The sequence below is a fragment of the Haplochromis burtoni genome, unplaced genomic scaffold (genome assembly GCF_018398535.1).
Source record: "Haplochromis burtoni strain Fernald_Lab_line unplaced genomic scaffold, NCSU_Asbu1 Contig_92, whole genome shotgun sequence".
Classification (NCBI taxonomy): domain Eukaryota; kingdom Metazoa; phylum Chordata; class Actinopteri; order Cichliformes; family Cichlidae; genus Haplochromis; species Haplochromis burtoni.
In genome coordinates this window covers 1,394,901-1,414,782 of record NW_024582453.1, presented here as the reverse complement: position 1 = coordinate 1,414,782, position 19,882 = coordinate 1,394,901, and the positions used below count along the sequence as shown (strand labels likewise).

The 19,882-nt window shown below is 39.6% G+C and overlaps 1 protein-coding gene across 1 annotated transcript in view; it reads right to left on the bottom strand.

Annotated features, from left to right (window-relative positions):
- Positions 1-18,959, bottom strand: part of fntb (farnesyltransferase, CAAX box, beta) — a 25,028-nt gene extending 6,069 nt beyond the window's left edge. Inside the window, exons 1-8 of the mRNA XM_005938275.3 lie at positions 18,552-18,959; positions 16,722-16,786; positions 13,447-13,519; positions 11,243-11,334; positions 6,881-7,027; positions 5,991-6,074; positions 4,265-4,351; positions 4,006-4,135 (exon numbers count right to left, since the gene is read on the bottom strand). Coding sequence (XP_005938337.1) covers positions 4,006-4,135; positions 4,265-4,351; positions 5,991-6,074; positions 6,881-7,027; positions 11,243-11,334; positions 13,447-13,519; positions 16,722-16,786; positions 18,552-18,650 — 777 coding nt within the window. The 5' untranslated portion in view covers positions 18,651-18,959. The remainder of the gene's footprint in view (positions 1-4,005; positions 4,136-4,264; positions 4,352-5,990; positions 6,075-6,880; positions 7,028-11,242; positions 11,335-13,446; positions 13,520-16,721; positions 16,787-18,551) is intronic.
- Positions 18,960-19,882: the final 923 nt, after the last annotated feature.

The window sequence follows — 19,882 nt, the reverse complement described above, 5'->3', positions numbered from 1 at the left end:
GAAGTGTCTTGCCCAAGGACACAACGACCGAGACTGTCCAAGCCGGGGCTCGAACCGGCAACCTTCCGATTACAAGACGAACTCCCAACTCTTGAGCCACGATCGCCCAGACACATTAGACAACAAAGAGCGAGTGTTTCAGTTGACAAAAAGGTATACACTGTAAGAGTCCCAATCAGTATTTAAACATGGCGAAAACAGCTAATTTTAGCCTTTAAGTATTTTGGACTATTTTTTTTTTCTCAATGCAAATTTCCTTCAATTCAGATTTTCTGTTATTTATTTTTCACATAATTCCTAATTAAGTCACAGGGTATCATAGATGCTTCAAACATGCTACTGCTTTAGCTTTAATTTCACTGCATCTGGGGGCTGAGATTAAAAAAAAAAAAAAAAAAAAGGCTTTTGGTTGGCTACAAATATTGAACTTTGATTTGCTGCAGTGGTGGAGAGCGTTAAAATGGCTCTGAAAATTCTGCTGTTTAAATAGAGCATCAAATTATCACAATGTATTTGATTTATGATGTGCATTGCATAAGTTAAGGAATTTGTAGGAATATCATTTGTGTTCTTTAATAACCAGCAAGAGCAGACTAAGAAAAAGAACATCATGATGTGTCCCCTTTTCTGTGCACTTGCGCTACAAGCAGCTGGCGTTCATGTTGATGGAGCAGAAAATAATAGTTGAGCAGCCTGCACTTTTTTGAGGAGTGGAGATTACATAACTGTCATTTTTATTGCACAAAAGGACAAGAACGTAACATTGAAGCACAAAGTACACCAAGGCCAGAAAACGATCCACTCTAGCTAACGCAAAATTGGCCTGGCCTGTATTTATATAGCGCTTTTACTAGTCCCTAAGGACCCCAAAGCGCTTTACATATCCAGTCATCCACCCATTCACACACATTCCACGGTGATGGCAAGCTACATTGTAGCCACAGCCACCCTGGGCGCACTGACAGAGGCGAGGCTGCCGGACACTGGCGCCACCGGGCCCTCTGACCACCACCAGTAGGCAACGGGTGAAGTGTCTTGCCCAAGGACACAACGACCGAGACTGTCCAAGCCGGGGCTCGAACCGGCAACCTTCCGATTACAAGGAACTCCCAACTCTTGAGCCACGAAATTGAACTTTGTGTTAGCACGCTGGCTTTGCAGGTGCTTACAAAGCTCACAGAGTGAGTGTGTCCTGTACCCAGCCCAGCAGCCAGAGCCTTCAAGAGGTAACAGAAGCAGTGACGCCTGTAACATTTCCAGCCTCCATTTGTACCTCTACATGTTTCTACAACAGATGAAACTAAACTGCAACACATTTTTATTTGAAGTGCTCTTTGGACCAAATTTGCTCTCAACTTGGTGCACACGCACAAAAAAAACTGTCATTTTGTTCTGGTAGCAGCCCTGAAATATAATAGAAACTGCTCAGTTAAGAAAAGAGAAACAAGGGTTAGTCCTAGTGAGTGTCCGTGGGCGAAAGAGTTAATAATGTGAAAATACGCAGGCCATGTAACACAAAAGCTGCTGATCAATGGCTAGGTTATTGGGGGAGCAGCCTAAACAAAGTCAACCCACTCCACCAGTTCTTCTGCATGGACACCAAGGCATTCCAGCTGAGAGATGTAATCTCCCCAGCATGTCCTGGGTCTGCTCTGCCCCCCCCCCCTTAGGACATGTTGGAACACCTCACCTCAGAGTCACCCAAGAGATACTGGAGGAGAGGCACCTGAATGAACAAGCTCCCCACCTCTCTCTTTTAAAGGTTAGAGACTGGCCACATATGTAGTCATCCAAATTTGGATGAGGGAACTAATGGGTGTTTGCGTGCCACAGAGGCAAATTTTAATCAGTGCACCTTCAAAAGGTTTTAAATGTCTTAATCATGTGAGAAGTGGCCGCCTTTACCAAAGAAAGAAAAATGCAAGGCAAAGAAACAACGCGGCTTGTGGTAAAATGAGTATTTTTGCCTGGTTGTTCACGGATTTAATGAATTCCTAATGAGAATCTGGACTATGATCATCACAAGATCATTAATAGATCCCCGTGAAAATGAAAAATGACACCACGTAAATATGAAAGTTGTTCATTGTGAATTATCTATGTATCTCAGCGTTAATGATTTATGCATTCTCTCACATACAATTTTTAGGTTATGACTCGAGTTGTGCAGCGAGCGAACCTCGCTGCTTTTGATATTCTCCACCTGGTTTCAACTTACAACCTTTGCTAACCCGCCACCTTCAGTCAGAGCCATATGCCGGGCGTCTCTGAGGGACGGACAGTGACACACAACACCTTAGAGAGCGTGCTCTGTTGACCTGCCCACTTGAGCTGGGTGTTGGGTGAAAATAACTAACGTTGTTTAAAGGTAGAGGGACTTTATAGCAGCGTGCACGCAGGTGTGGAAACAGGTTTACTTCACAGTTACATGCAAATGTGATCACACAGTATTTGAATAAAAGCTAAGGGATGATGACATCAAGTGTTTTATGAGCTCAATAAAATATAAAAAACTGCTGCAGACTGGCCTTCTGGTTACAGCCTTATCATTTTATCTTCTCAGGATGACCTCAAGCTTTGTGTCAGCGAGCATCTGCCCCACTGCAGCTTCCCTGAGCATGACTCAAAAGCTCGACCTGCATCAAAGCTAAAGGGCAGCTGCTCCTAACCTTTTACTACTAAGGAAGAAGGGAAATGAGATTTCCCTGAGGGGAGAAACAAAGCATCCCAACAGTTGCAAAACAAAAACTAATGTAAACCTCCAGAGTGCCCCGAGAGTAACTACATGCACAGATGTTTATTCCACAGTACAGAAAGAGTGATTGAATACACGGAAGCACATTATGGTGCAGCTAAACAATGTAAAGAAGTCATAAAAGGAACATCGGCAGTTTTAGTAGATTCAGGAAGAGTGTAACCCGTGTTTTTCATAGCTCCAGTTTACAGATGTCTCCTAAACAGCTCACATGCAGGTCATTATTAAGTTACTCCTGTGTAAAGAGGACAGCTACAAGGACTCGGCGAATGCGTTTGTGTAATTGTGCCAGTTTAAACGAGTCTGTGAAGAAAGAGCAGGTTGCAGTTTTCCTGGAAACTGCTTCAAACAAATTATGAGTAATTTATCACAGAAACCAAACATAATCAAACTATCAGAATAAGGAATTTTTTAAAAGCTGAACATTTCTAGGCTGTTCTGCCTAGGTGACATCAATAAATTCAGGCCTCCTCTTTTAGCAAACAGCAGTAACATTCACTCTTTAACTTGGGACCCGCTCACTTCATGTAATCTGTGGTTATTTTGTTGCTTGAAGTCACTGAATACTTATTTCCTTTTAGTACTTCATGATGAAGTTTGCATTACTGCGACGTGCGATTGTGCACAATAAAAGTAACATGTAGTGTAAACATGTATGCAAGGACAGTTCCTGAGTGACTAATTTTGGGTTTTTCTCACCTTTATTAGATAGTTTTCAGTAAAGAGCAGACAGGAAAGATGCCCAACAAAAGGCCTTTGGTCAGAGTCTAACCCAGGCTGCTGCATTTGGTCTTGCATTATCTGCTTGCCTGCTCAACTACTGAGCTAAACCAGCACCTGACGTTTGGCACTTTTTGTGAATGATTAACTTGGGAATTAGAGGCCTGTGGATGCATTAAAGTCAGTAAATATCATCACAAAGATAGTAAGTATGAGAAAAGCTTAACAATAAGTGGATCAGATTAATGTTTGTCGAATAGGAGAAGGAAAGACTGACATAGAGAGATTTCGCCACATTTTTCAGAAGATGAAATTTTGTTGTGAGTTGCAACATTGTATTTGATTTTTAATGACATTTTGTACTTGCTTTCGTCACAGAACTGAGCACCCAACTTTGAAAGCGATAAAACTTTAGCACAAAGCCCCTGTTGTGACTGACAATGATAGCATCTTTTTCTGCTGTTGGGACACAGGCTGAGCATTTGAGGTTACAATAGAGAGGAAAAGGCGGGGAGGGAGGATGTGCTCACCAGCAAGGCTTTCAGATCCAGCATGTGTTCTTTGCCCAGGATGACAAGGGCGGCTGTACCACAGAACGTGTAACCGCCGTGTGCCTCCAAACCCGGTACTCCACTTAAACCACCCTCCCAGTTCTGACAGCTAGAAATCAGAAAACCATGTAGTTAAAAAACAAAAACAAAAAAACCCATACACTGGATTATGTAAAAAAAAGCAGGACAAAAATGCCCTTTAATAATTTACTCAGAGTGCTGTGGTCGGTTGTTGTACCTGAGAATCCAGTTGGTTGTGTTTTCAAACAGTTTAGGTGTGAGGATGTTTGTGAGCGATGCTACCGAAGCTGCACAGTATGCACTCCTAAAAAAGCAGAAAAAACAAATCAGGCTGATAAAGATCACGATAAAGTTGAGAGGGAGCAGGAAGCTCTCGCTAAACATCATCATACTGTGTTTTAGGTTGCCAGCAAGACCAAACATAAACATCCAGTTTGCCATTTATGTTCCCCTGCTGTTCAGTCACAGTCATTTTGACTGTTACATATTTTGTTTCCCTGCAATGTTGAGACTGCAAGGAATCATAACTAAACTAGAATTCAAGAAAGGTGTTTTTTTAAATCTTTGATATTGTCAATAAATCACTTGAAAAGCTCAGGTATCAGACGTGCATAAAACTCCTTATTTGGTTGCAGAGATCGTCCAAAAACTCAAAAAGTGTCATATAAATAATCTTCTATCTTTATGATGAACACCTTGGCTATAGTTCATGTGGGTTCACAAAACTATGTTAACTAAATAACTAGAAAGAAAGACTGTTTTAATAATTGGGGTTTATTTGATTTCAATTTCTTTCAAATATGATAACACAGGCTTGCTGCTTTTAGTGTGCATGAACCGATGTGCTTATGTGTGCTGGGAAAAACCTTAAACCAGGTTTGTAGAAAGACAAGTTACTTTTTTTCCTGTTAAGATGTCGAAACAAAACAAATCTGGAGCAACTATGTGATGTTATCACGTTAATATGGACCAGAATCTATGGAAAATGTTTCCAGCATCTTGTTGAATCTATGAAAAAAAAAAAAAAAAGGCAAAACAGGATCCAACCTGGAACTGGCAAGCTGTACCTAATAAAAAGTTCCCCTTGAATGTATAAGGCACTTTTTGTTGGAGTACTTTCATCTGGAAAATACATTTAGTGCTGCTCGTGAACAGTGACAGCAGCCAGACTTGTTCGTGGTAATTAAATTGAATGTGTGTTTTTTAAAAAAGCTAAGCTATATCAGACGTCTAGCAGAAAACAGTGATTACACTAAATCTTTGCATAACACTGTATATCACCACACTTACACTAACATCAAATCAGAAAATCCTGTAATTACAACCCCTAAAAAAACTTTCAAAATAAGGATAACTTTGTTGACAGTTTAGAAAAATGTGACACAAAATGGTTTATCAAAAACTGAATAGCAAAACCTGCCTAAGAGAAAGACAGTTATAGTAATACATAACGGCACCTCGATGCTAATTGGTTGGAAACAGATATCAGGCTCCTCTGAGAATGAAAAAGTACCTTCTGAAGTTCTTTGTTCAAAGGAAACTGAACCTCAAAGAACAAAACAAAAACATAACAAGAAGCCCCACATAACAGCCTCAAAGAGGAAAAAGCACACACACACATCTGAAATGAGATAAATCCACTATTATGTAAAAGAGATGTGGGCATTTCTCATTATTTCCCCTGTTATCAACACTAAAAGAAAACACAGGAGAATATAAATACAAAGCAGAGTGTGCTTAAGGGGAAATTAGCCTTCAAAAATGACCCCTTTACTGTGATCAACACAGTATGGACACCAAAGATGTTTGGTGTCCAAGCAGTCATCAAAGATGTAGTTAACGATATAAATTTTCTTATGTGATGAAAAGCAAATTCTAAAAAATAAAAACCTACAGAAAAACACAAGGATAGAGGAATCAGAATTTATCTTCTGGGGCCTCACCTGACATCCACCTCTCCACCGACGTGCATCACAAAGGAGCCATCTGGCTGCTTCACTGACCACAAGAAATCTAGCAGCTTCTCCCTGGAGGAAGTCAAAACAGAAGGGGGAGAAGGGTCGATTAGAAACAAGGATGAGTTCATGGTGTAAAGAGGAGGAGGAGGCGCTGTAGATGGAGTGAAGAATAAACAGAGGAGAGAGAGGGCAGGGGGTGGAAGAGTAGCTGCTGCAAATTTAATAAAGCACTAATGCAAAGTCAACACCCGCTGTCTAAATCTGCGTCGCTGCGAAGAAACGGGAATTGCTGCTCGACTGTAAACACGCAAAGCGTCACCTTTTCTCCATCACACAGAGTCAATTAGGAGAAAAACAACTCATGTAAACAGTGTTTCGAAATGGTCTTATAATGAGCTGCTGGTTAAATAACATTAACATGATCCGTAGCTGCGACAACCCCCTCCAACTGTAAGAAAATGTGTTATAGTGGTTATAGCATAGGAGGGAAATTCAGTTACACAAACAAATTTAAAGGCGTAAATTATGAATTTCAATTACACAGCCACAGTTTAGTTTCATCTTTATTTGTCAGAGAACAAACTGCACAAAAAGATTCATCTCATAGGATAACTGCAAGCTAATTCCAATCTAAAGCCCACAGGCATGTGGACACAATATTAAATAGCCTATAAAATACAAATAAATATCCAAGATACAATAAGAGCACTGTAATAAACTATGCAAGTCTAAAAGAAATCCAATAAATATCATCACATAAATTAGGGGTTGTCTAACATATTAATTTCAAACAAACTGAGCTGCTTTAACAGAAGCTGTTTTGTGTTTGTCATGTTGTAATTTTACCACCCTAGCAGCACACTGTGTGATCATACCTGTCTATAACATTATAGGCCTCATCTGTGCCGATGATGCAGAGGGCGTTGACGGCAGCGTAGGTGGGTGCAAGGTGGGCGTGTTGCCCCGGTCCCCCGGCGAAACCCCCTGTTGGGCTTTGACAGCGTGCCAGAAACTGACACACACTGGAGAGCAAAGATACAGAGGTTATAATATCATTATTTATTTAATATACAAACTGACAACCACAAAGAGCAGCCAAATGGTACTACATGAATGTACTACAAACACCAGCATACTCTTTCTTACATGCAGGATTGCTGAAATTGCACAGCAGCAATAAAACACTCATTAATTGTATTGATAGTTTGAACAAATGTACTAGCCCACCACCCAAAGGTTTACCCCACAACTGCCCTAAATTAACAGTAATTGCCAAAAATCATATTAATGTTTGTAAAGGCTAATCCAGCAGGAATAATGCTAAAATATAATTACTGTTTTTAATCAATTTTCAAATTCACTGTTTTACTATTTTTTTCAGCTTTTTTGTAAAACACATAATTTATTTATTTATACGTTTGATTAAGACGGCAAGTTACAGTTACCATTTACCCCAGATCTGTGTCAACACCCAAAGGGTTCGCAATTTTTGGCACGTTTAGGCAATCTGCAGAAATGTATGTTTGCACAGATAATGAGTTTTGATGCTCACTTCCTTGAGTTACACAAGATATTGACACGATTTCTAAAAAAAAATAAATAATGCTGATATCTAAATACTATTTTTAGAACCAAATATTCAAGGTGGTGTCAAGAAATGTGGATCACAGCCATGTCGTATGTTGCAGTTACACATCTTTAATCACAAAAACATTTACTACCAGTAATTTGTCAGTGTAGTTCTCCTACATGCTTTATAGCTTTTTTTAAAAAACAGTAATTGGCCCATTACTGTGGCATGGATAGTGTATTTTTTAAACATTGTAGTCTTCAATCTTATTGCAGTTTTCTGCTTCTAATCACTGCATTGCAATGTTTTGCCGTAAACCAAGGCTAACAGTAGAACCTTCAGTAGAAAGGTCTGTTAGCAGCTGCAGATATCTAATACCCAATGTGACAATCAAAATGATATGAAGGTGACGATCACGTTGCTTTTGCATAGAAATGATTAGAAACCATAATTACTTGCATTAGCACATTTTTAGAATATATTTCATAGATAAAGGATGTGGTATGAGGCTGATAAGCACAAAAATACATCATAAATTACTCTACTTGGTCATCTGAGGGTTAGGTAATCCTGCACAATACAGATTCCAGTCTGTATAAGTATGTACGTATAGCAGCTTTTCTTTCTGTTTAAAAGTTTGACGCTAATTATTTCACCTGACTTGAACAAACCACTTTTTCTGCACGCTACACAGTTTCCGTTTACTAAATAATCACAGCTCCTATTTTCTATCTCAGACCGGCAGAAAGTTGGAAGGCTATAAAACACGCTCCACTGGGCTATTTCACTTTAGCTGACGTGTCATACTGCATAGACCAACTCTACCACAGGTCCCTTTCTTTCCAGCCTCCATGCACCACGCTGCTTCGCTCACAAATGTCCTCTTCATCCTCCGCCATGGAGAAAAATAATAAAACTGTAAGAGTGCTTTGAGCCAAGTGAGTTGGAAGGGAAGCCCACTTTAATTTTGGCCAACCGGTCTGGTGCCAACACTGACCTGAGAACAGTGTACACTTCATAAACCAGAGAAAGCAATCTCTTGTAGGTTGCATTGTTATAGATCGTTGAACAGGGCCAGTGTTTTTGTGTGTGTGAGCACAAAGCCATCACGTTGGTGCCCGGGCAGTGGCAGCCGGTGTGCTGGCACGCCTCACGGTTATAATGAGAGCGTGGGCTGGCAGCCTGGAACGGCGACTCGCTACGTGGTTTGCAGAGTGCTACTTTTGACTGGCAGTAATTTAATCAAATGACATTTTGGTGGCAGTGAGAGCAACAGTGTTTGAAGCCGTGTCAGCATAAAAAAAAAAAAAGTACTTAAAAGTACACCTGCCAGTCATGCACAATGTTGTCATCACTTTTAATCACACATATCAGGCATAATAACTCTTGGAAAAACCTTCATTTAACTGCTTCAAACATCAACACCCCAACTTTTTATTACTGCGAGTTTTCTATTACAGAGAATAAATTAAACTTCTTGAAGTTGGCTATGGAAACAAGGACAAGGAATGATTTAACAGCAAAGCCCAGGCCAATGCTGCAGCTGGACAGGAAAAAAAATAATGGTCATTATATGGTAATTTAATCAACATCTTTCATCTCTTACCACTTCTGGTTCTGTTTTATAAAATGGTGACTTGTGTTTTAGGAAGGGAGCCAGAGGATAGGAGGAGTTTACAGTAACATTGGTACATGTAATGTAGTATAATGTCTGCGTCCAACACCCTGAACCTGTGGTGGGCCACTTGTGATCACGAGGCTCTTGAATAGGTCGCCCGGTGGGAGAAACCTGTCTACAAACAATTGCAGTCTGACTCGCACTGCTGGCACTTGATCCCCTTCAATTCATAACAGTCAGATTCCTGACACGCTGCAGTCAGTCAGAGTCAGTCTGCACCAAGGAGTGTATCCCATGTGTGACATGGCTCTTTGCAATCGGGGATTCGACTGAACTGGCTGCCAACTGGTTGCATTCTGGTTATATAAAAATAAGGTTGCTGAGCACTTAAACTGCCATCTTGCAGGAACTACATCACTATTTTGGGGGGAAATTTTGGGTCCAGATCTATGAGGTTCCAGCTAGACCAGCGGTCCCCAACCTTTTTTGTGCCACGGACCGGTTTATGCCCGACAGTATTTTCACGGACCGGCCTTTAAGGCGTCACGGATAAATACAACAAAATAAAACTAGTACCGGTACCGAAAAAAAGAAGATTTATTCATAACACACGTGAAAAGACCCAGGAAAACAGAGTTAACGATAAAAAACGATAACAAAATAACGCTGAAAACTGATTTAAAAACCCTGAAAACCATACATTTCGGCCCCGTACCAAACGACTCACGGACCGGTACCGGTCCGAGGCCCGGGGGTTGGGGACCGCTGAGCTAGAAGTAGTTAATATGAATTTTTCTGTAGGTAGATGGCAACAGAATTGCAGTGTTTACATTACGTCACAGTTACAAATGAATTTTAAGTATCTGCCAACTTCAATCACAAACTGACAGCAGACCAACTCAATCTTATTGCTGTTTCATCACCATCTTGATACACCAATGATGCTTTGAAGAAGAAAAATAACCGCAAGTGGTCACAGACCTGGTCCCCATTTTCAAAGCAACCGTTTCAAAGGCAACAAAATCACAAGTTCACACTCATTTTGTTTGTGCCTCAGTATCCAACTGCTGTTTGCCACAGTGTGACTGTAGCGTAAGGAATAAAGTATAAAGGACATTTTAATTGAGCTAATAATCTCTTTTTATTGTGTATAACCTGAGACATAGGAAGAGCTAGTATAACTGTATTCTGTACAGATGTAGTCTGATCTTCTAACTTGTTTTAAGCAATATGACACGTTTAAACACATCTGAAGCATTTTAGAAAAATATGTTAAAATTTTGGGTTTATTCATATGTACAATTATACAAATGTGCATAGCCCCTGGGTCTGAGAACTGAAGCAGATGCCCTAAACCTGCATTCTTTTTCAATGGCCTCTATAGGAAGTCTGAGGGAAAACAGCCTCAGGTTCCTAACTCTGTGACATTTACCACTGTACTTATAGGGTGGTCGGTAATTTCAGATCATATGGAATAAGATAAACTACATTATGTTCATTATTGGAGCCAGAAAGGAGGATTATCCTGCTCAAAACTGTAAACCGTCTCCTTTTTAGGGCCTAGTTTAACGTAAGAGTTTGCTACTACTACCAGAAGGGGGCGGTAATGTGTCTACAAGCTGTCTGCAAACTACCAATGATCAACCATAACAGAAAAACACCACTTCCCTAGCTACCAGGAGGTGGACCTGAAAGTTGTGTGTGGTTATATTAGATTTTGCTATATAAAAGAGAAAAATGAAAAGCAAAAAAAAAATATGCAGTCATCAAGAATGTTGTGTAGAAATCTTTAAAAAAATAAATGAAAATGAAATCCACTAAAAAACTCTGTTAAGTAAAGCTAGCATATCACAACTATACCATATTTCTACATTTACTATTTATGGATATTTATAAAGAAAGGGCGGTGGGGTATTGGTGGGTGGCATCTTCAACAAACCTGCTTTACTGCAATAATTATGAGAACTATGCAAAAAGCAATAAATAACAAAATTCGTTGGCAGTGCACGGGTATTATTTGGCTCCACTCTGTTGTCGTGTGTGACTCACTCTGAGGCGACGGCAGCAGGAATGGGCTCCTGTAGTAACTCCAGACTGTGAAGAATCCAGAAGCAAAGCCACGGTCGGCTAGCATCCAGACACTACTCGCACAGACACACACACACACAAAATCAAATGGGCATCACATGACCGATTACAGCTATAAATGAGATTGTGAGATCAGCCAGTCAGAGGCACAGATGAGAGAAAAACAACTCTGCCAGACACACAAGGGGCAGGAGGAGGAAAATGATGGGAGTGAGCCACACAGAAACATCATACAAACTCATTTTCTGCAGTTGGTAAATGGACTTTATGATTATGTCTGCCATTTATGATGCAAATATTAGTTGTGTGATGCTTTTTGTGCTGATTTTATTACATATAATTCAAACTCAGTTTGTTCTCTTTAGCACTGCGTACACTTAACTACACAAATTGGCTGTCTGCCTGCTTTTGTGTGATCAAAGGAAACGCCACTGAAATAATGAAGGTACTGAGCTGAAGAAAAGGAGAAACACAAATGCTTTTCTCTCTTCTGGCTAGAGTAACAAAAAGCACACACATTAAAAAAGTAAAAGATAAAAAAAAGCAGTGACTTTGCCAGAAGCAGACAACTATATTTTTTTGGCCAATTGAAAATTGCAGCATTTCTATTTAAAGCAGAGGATAACAATTTGGCATTTTTCCAGAGGCAGTGAGAGTTGGTGTCCTACTGTTCAGCACACGATATTAAGCACACACTCACCAGCCACTTTGTTAGTTACACACTTAACGGCTTGCTAATGCAAATAGCTAATCATTCAAACAATGAATGTGGAATGGTTGTGCCAGACCAGCTGATCTGAGTATTTGAGAAACTGCTGATCGACTGGAATTTTCACACACAATCTTCTCTACAGTTTACTGGGAATGGTCGCAAAAATAAAAAACATCCAGTCGGTACTTGTTCTCTGTGTGGAAATGCCTCGTTGATGTCAGAGGAGAATGGCCAGACTACTTCGAGCTGATAGCAGGTAAGCAGAAGTGCATCTCTGAATACACAACAAGCTGGTTCTTGAAGTAGATGGGCTACAGCCGGAGAAGACCACAGTGGTTGCCAAAAATGAGGCTCCAATTCACTCGCCAAAAGGCTCGCCAAAACTGGACAACAGAAGATTACTAAAACATTGCCTGATGAGTCTCAACTTCTGCTGAGACATTTCCATCCTGCATTGCATCAACACTTCGGGCTGGTAGTGGTGGCGTAGGCACACTGGGATCCAATTAATACCACCTGAGCACCTGTTCACATTTTGGACAGAGAGGACAGATGGTTTGAAAGAGGAGTGAAACAGGCCATCTATGTCCACTGTGAATGACCATCTTTGAGCAGAAGTTGTGGTTTACAACACCAACTGTCTGCCATCTAAAATCCAGTGTCAAGATCCCTTCCCAGGCGCCTTGACGCCCACTCACACTTTGGGCCATTTGACCACAGTAAGTCACATAATAGGGTGGGGCAAGGTCTCACAATGAGTTCACCCGAAAACTTGGCTGACTGTGACCCAGACCAGTTTTCACACCATGGCTCGTGTGATTAGGCAGAGGATCAGTGGGGGTTCCACGACCCTCTTAGGGACACTCCCAACAGGGCTTAAAAATCTGGGTCTCTCCACCAGTTGCTCTGAGCACTGAAGAAGCTTCTCAAATGAGAGGTGAAACGTCTTCAAGAAACTTAAAGAAGTCCAGAGGCTTTTCCTTCCAAGACCACCTGAGCATAAACACTTATTGAACATTTTTGCTGGCTGCTTACAGCATGATAATTTACCAGATCACAAACTTCAAACAATCTCAAACTGCTTTCTTAAACATGAAAACGAGCTGATTGTACTGAAATGGCCTCCACAGTCATCAGATCTCAATCCAATAGAGCACCTTTGCGCTGTAGGGGAACAGGAGATTCTCATCATGGATGTGTGATGGACAAAACTGCAGCAATTGTGTGATGCTATCATCATAATATGGACTAAAACGTCTGAGCAATGTTTCCAGCACTGAACAGCTCAGCTCTGAAGGCAAAAGGAGTACAACTAATAAAGTGGCTGATGAGTGTAAATACAACGCCTACTTTGATTGAAATACAGGTTTATAAGAAAAAATAAAACTACATCTACATATCTACAACACATAATTTGTGTGTGTTTTCTTTATTTATTAGTAATTTACTTTACCTCATAAGCATCTGATAAATGACGTAAGCCCTTCTTGAGATACTGGTAGTGTTGTTCCCGCAACAACGTTGGCCTGAAAAACAAACGAGGGACAAAAAGTTAAATGTCAAACAACTTGGAAATTTTTTTTAAAATGAATAAAAACAAAATCAGAAAAGTGTCAGTACTCATAATTTCAAAACTTAGACACACAATTCACTTGTTTTTCTAACATTTGTAAGTTTAAATTTAAAAAAAAGAAGAACTGATTTATGTGTCACAAATTAATTATTCACCAGGTAGCCCAAAATCTGAGAAACACAAATAAAATGATCGTCTACGCAAGGGTTTGTGATCAAACTCTGCATTATTTATTCACTCGTTTCAGATATTCAGATCCTCAGCAGTCTAATTAGCGACTTCTGTTTATTTCCTTCCTTATTTTTTATTCACTTTCTATTAGGAGAGCTTTGAGGCCTGTCCTCATTAAGAACAAAAAGAAGAAACCAAAGCCAGGCAAACCAAAACATCAGCTTAGCCTTTCAAGTTTTAAAGTATTTCTCAACAAAACTAAAAAAAAAGAAAAGAAAAAGAAAAGAAAGTCATCATGTCTATCATATTTTTCAGCACTGTGTTTTTTTAATTTGTTGTCGATAGATTTTTATGCATAAAACTCTTAAAACTATCTAGGGAGCAGCACCACAAACCACCCATTAATGCTGTGGTATGTGATACTGGTCCATATCGTATTCTTATCCCGAATAAACATCAAATTAAATTGAGGTAGACATATATATAATATATAGGAAATTAAGGCAAAAACTAATAAAAATAAACATATGAATGAAAGAATGCCTTAAAACACTATAACAGAATGACAGAAACTAAGGAGCCGCATAGTTAATCTTTAAGTGTTTGAAGGAAAATTCAGTCTGCAGCTCTTCATAAACATAAGTCTGACTATATATCTGCATCAATGACAACTGATACCCACCCACTCTGATTCTCTGCTTGACCTTTCCACACAGTGTTCGCTACACCTGTTAGAATATGCGCTTTCTACCAACACAGAATGAGTCACAGATCACTACATGACAGAAGCAGAGCTCCACATCTAAAACCTCGTCTGCCCACCACACAAATATATGTTCAACCCACTCTTTTAAATGCTGAGAGCTCGACAGGCTACACGCAAGTGTACACAACGAAACCAAAAATTAGTGAAAGAAAGAAAACAAAATACAAAATGTACAAACAAAAATACAACTAAAAAGATAGGGGGGAAGAACAAATTAAAGAAATAAATGAATGACCAAACAAATAAATAAATAGAGCAAAAGAAAAAGAAAACGAATGACCAAATGATCGGAAGGAAAAAGAAATTAATGAAAGAATAAAAGCTATGGAAAAAAACAGTGAATAAAAGAAGGAGAGAAAGACTAGATAGAAAGAATAGAAGAACTAAAAGAGAAAGAAAGCACATAAAGACAGAAAAAATATTACAGGCAAATTATCTAAAGAAATAAACTAATGAAGGAAAGAAAAATAAACAGCCGAACAAAAAATGAAGGCACAACAAAAAGATATTTTTACAGATTGCTGACATTGATTATAGGTTTCGTCGACCCAGCTAACTCAAAGAACTTGCCAAACTTGCTTTGTCGTACCCCCATCAGGACATTTCTGTTAGAGCTTGTAGCTGTGGATCCCTTAACCAGAGGCGCTGAGGGTTAAGACCCTACTTTCAAATCCCTCCTCAAAACTTATTCTTACAGAAAGTAATTTTTAATAATAAAAATATTCTCATTCCGCCTTTATTTATTCTTAAATACTTCATTTTACCCATCCTGTAAATCACTCACTGTTTTTATATTTCATATGATCCATTTATTATGTCCTATAAAGCACTTTGCAGCTATGTTTTAAAAAGCGTATCTAAAAACTTTAAATCTTGCCTCCCACCTGTTCGAGGTCAAGTCCCGGCCAAGGCTGAAAAAACAATTATCACCACTAAAAGCAGGACCTCAGCTGATGAATATCACGGATTCTTTAGTAGTACTAAAATGCATTTCTCCATTGGTTGCAGTACCACTGACATTCACATCTAGCAGTTGTCATAGAAATGAGATGAGTCACCTCATTGAGAAGCGACGGCAGCTGATAGCAGAAGCAAACTATGTGGGCAGATCTACTCGCCGCTAAGATAACAGCCATCGTGCATCACAGTGCAGCCTTCTCTAATAGCAAACAAACAGCAGGTGTTTGTGGGTAAAAAAAAAAACATAATAACATCTACGGCCAATAATGGTGTTCCTGTAAATGCCTCATAATGGCTGTTCATGTAGTCACCTTTATGAGTGACTGATGAATACGTAATTATTATTGCTATGGCTACACAACGTCTGGCCTACTTGTCAGCAAGAGTCTGAAAATGCACACTTTTCTGTCATAACCAGGCCAATTTAGTGTCCTGGTTTCAGGTAATGACTTTAACAATGTAGGAAGCCAGGTCTGAGTCTTTAAAAAAAAAAAAAAAAAAACAACAAAGTAAGATTTTGAGATTTTTATAAAGAGACAAGGCAATTCTACTTTTCTGTTTCAAAAGAGTCACCTGACAAGGAACTCCAAAGAACCCATCCCGTCTCCTTTTTCAAACATCAACATTACCCATAAATGACACAATCCCACATATAGTGAAAATACTTTGGGATGCACTGAAAATTGGTATTGGTCGACGTTTTCCTTACTGTCTGCTATCGGCCCATTGGCAAATAAATTGCCAATCAATGATGGCAGTGTTTATCACCTACATCCTTACATCTGTAATCTACTTTCCTCATTTTGTATGATGGAATGTGTGATTCTAAAAATGTACTGCAGTGTGAAGGAGGACTTCAAATTGTTAATTGTTCCCCTTGGACAAAAGGAGAAACAACCCCCCTCCTCCTTTAGCGGATATCCAAAATCTCTATAATGAGAGCTCATCACTCCCCGCAAACGGGATAAACATAGAAATTAGTGGGAGATGATTAAAATTCTGGAGCCTACAGGTAGATGTTGATGCAGTTTAGGGATTGAAAATGTTGGCAGCAACACATGGCAGCATCAGCATTAACATGTCAGAGGAAGAGATGGGGATTTGCAGTTTAATTAAACATTCAAATCTGAAGGTGGTGTTTGATATATGAAGTGCGGAGAACGAGGCACATCACAGGCTGTAGTGGGCTGAGCTGTCTGCCTGAAAAAGCTCACAGACTCTGCTCCATTGTATTCTACAACACACTGCGGATACTTACTGTGGTAAGCTGTGTATTTGCTTGTAAACACTCATGACTTCTTGAATGGATTTCTCCACCTTTTTCTAAAAAAAAAAAAAAAGAAAAAAAGCAGCATGTGATTGGTTGTTATGAAGCTTATTTTGAGGGGGGGGGGAAAAAACACATTTTAGGCATTTCAGAAAACAGGATTATTTCCTATTTAAAAATCTGGACTAGCATCAGCCACAAAATCCAGAAAAGGTGCGATTGATGTGTAAACCCCTGAACATTAACAGCTCATGTGTGTTTTGTGGTCAAAACTGTCAACTCAATCAATTCAAAACATATAACCTCGTATTTGTGCCTTACACATGACCTATATTATGGAAAGTGACTGAAAGAGCGTGAGCTACTTTATCAACGTTAGCAGCCAGGAATATTTAAAACTTTTATCATAATAAAATGGGTAACTTTTGACATTATTTGTTCATGTATAGCTTAATTTAGACCAGGGATGTAAAACATATGACAAGTGGGTGAAAAAAGCCAGCCAAAGGGTCCAATTTGACCCTCTTGAGGGCTTTGCAATGTGTGAAATTTCTTGTGACATCACCAATAGTCACTACTCTTCCTGCTATGGGGATATGCTACAATATGCATACATTTCTGATTGTACTGTTTTTTTAAGTGTATGGTGTCATCAAAAGGGGTAAAAATCAGCAAAATTAGCAAAAGCAACGAGGCACCTAGATGGACACTGTCATTCCACCTGATCGAGTTTTATGTATGTTTGCAGAGACCAGAAACATAAATAGTACATCTTATAAGTTACATCATAACTCTAACATAACTATCATAATAGTTCTTTTAAACTATATATGACCATTTAACAGTGTACCTGTAACCTGTATATTTTCATTATCTTTTTCTCATAGCATCTTTCTCCTCCTCTTCTTCATCTGCCTGATCCGCCATCATTGCTCTCATTTCCACCTCATTTCCACCTCATTTCCTAAGACAGCCAGGTCTTCATTTGTTCACTTGGCACTTTTAAATGTTTTCCTAAAGTATGAACAAATTCAGGTACTAAAATATTGATAAATCACTGAATTGTGCATACCCACTGTAAGAGACAAACAGTGATTTTGACACCCTGGATTAAGATGTGTGTGCATGCTGCAGCAGCTGTCGCACCTTCCCACACAGACTCGAGAGAAAGATCTCTTCTGGATTGCAAATAGCAAAAACGTACATAACAATAATGTTTGCACCCCCCGAAAAAAATGACAGATGAACTTTTTAGAAATGAGCAAAAACGGCAGTCTGAATCCTAGTTTCCTTTTTTATTAATGCAGTTCTAACTTGTGCCTTGACTGAAGTGATAACTGTTATTGGATCTGATCTAAAATGATTGCAGTGGAGTAACTTTCAAGAACAGTGCCCAGGATGCAGAGATGTTCAGACGCTGTCAGAAATTGACGTCTTATAAGGTTTTTTCAAAATAAAAGCCCTCTCCTGCTATCATGTTTTAATTGGGAAGAAACTAAAGACAAAGTTGGACTTTATGTCATGCCCAGGCTTAACTATTTTAATTAGTTGGCTAGCAGCTAGCTACATTCAAACTTAATCTCATTAAGGAACAAAGCTAGCCATCCTTGGGCTAAATGGATAAAGCACGGCGAACTAATGCCCGCAAACAAGTTTCTGATTACTTTTTCAATCAAAGTGCCGACATTTTAGCAATATAACGCATTGTGTGTATGGCAGCTGAGTTTCTGTGCACTTTTTTACACCCAGACTGGAGAGCCGCACGTTAGCATTAGCCACACTGCCTTATAAAAAAAGAAAAGCTAACGCTCGTGTGCTTACCTGCTCCACAGAAGTCACCGTCTCTACCCCGTCATCCAAGAACATTTCTGCCGATTGCTGCTCACGGAAACACCACAGAGGGTTAGGCATGTTGTCCATGGTGGTGAAGGGACCTCTTTAGATGTGCGGACGCTCTGAGTGAAGATATAATTTTGTCGCTATTGGTTTGTTTTGACAGTTCACTCACACTTTCGCTGGACTCCGCTCACTTCCTGTTGGGCGGAAACTGCGTGGATAACTGTTACGGTGTCTCCAAAGGAACAAACTTCTTTAGTGGCGTTTTATTCACTGAACGCGAGAATGTAAAGAAACGAGCGGTGCCGCTTGGAAAAGTGGTAAACATACATTTTAAGTGTTTATGAGCGTGTGTATTGTGACCATTTTAATTTAATTTCATTAACTGGCATTCTGGGAGTCAATGTAACCGCAGGTAATATTCCTGCTGGTAAACTACCCGGTGGGGGGCGGGGGGGGATACCGGAAATAGTTCCGTTTTGCCTTCCAAATTAAAAGTGAAAGTTATTTAAGATAAAAATCGACCACCTTTAAGAAAGGGTTTCACGGTTACATATAACAAATTCCTCTCTCGCCCCTGTGGGCGGTCTATAGTTCAAACTCGTGTCCTCTACCAGACGCCTGGGAGGTTGAGGGTCCTGCGCAGTATCTTGCTGTTCCTGGGACTATGATATATAAAATAGGACTGTAATTAATTGCACATTTGTTTGTTGATGTTATGTGCATATGTTAAGAGGCTTAATTAAGCTTTTGCACATTTACTAAACTCTATTTTTAAGGTCCGGTGTTCTGACAAAACGTCCTACTTTGGCAAAACGTCCTACCGTAAGTAGTTTATGCACATTTCTGCTGTCACAGAGTCAATTCCAGCACAAATGTAAGGAGGTATGACGGTTTGCCACTTAACTTTGCCCATCAGAGTATGCTTGTAGCTCATAACTATAAAGCCAGGACGTTTTGCCACTTCATTTTAGCCGTTAAAGTATGCTTGTAGGTCACATTCACAAAGGTAGCATGGTTTGGTCCTGAGTAAAACTTTAGGACTATAATTGTTGTTGTTGTTGTTGTTAGTATTATAGAGATGACTCTCTGTCAGACATATACATTGTTATGTATTAAGTGCTGAGAATTATTGCATGTGGTATGAAAGATTTCCTACGTCTGACCTTGTAGCAGTATAGCTGGAACAGTCTGTTGTAGATCCTGTCTCGGGACAGATACAGGCTGTATATCCAACCCATCTCTGTGGCGCCCTGTAGATGTTACAAATAATAATCTACTCAAAGTAGCAGTAGCTTATATGATTGTTTGAACTT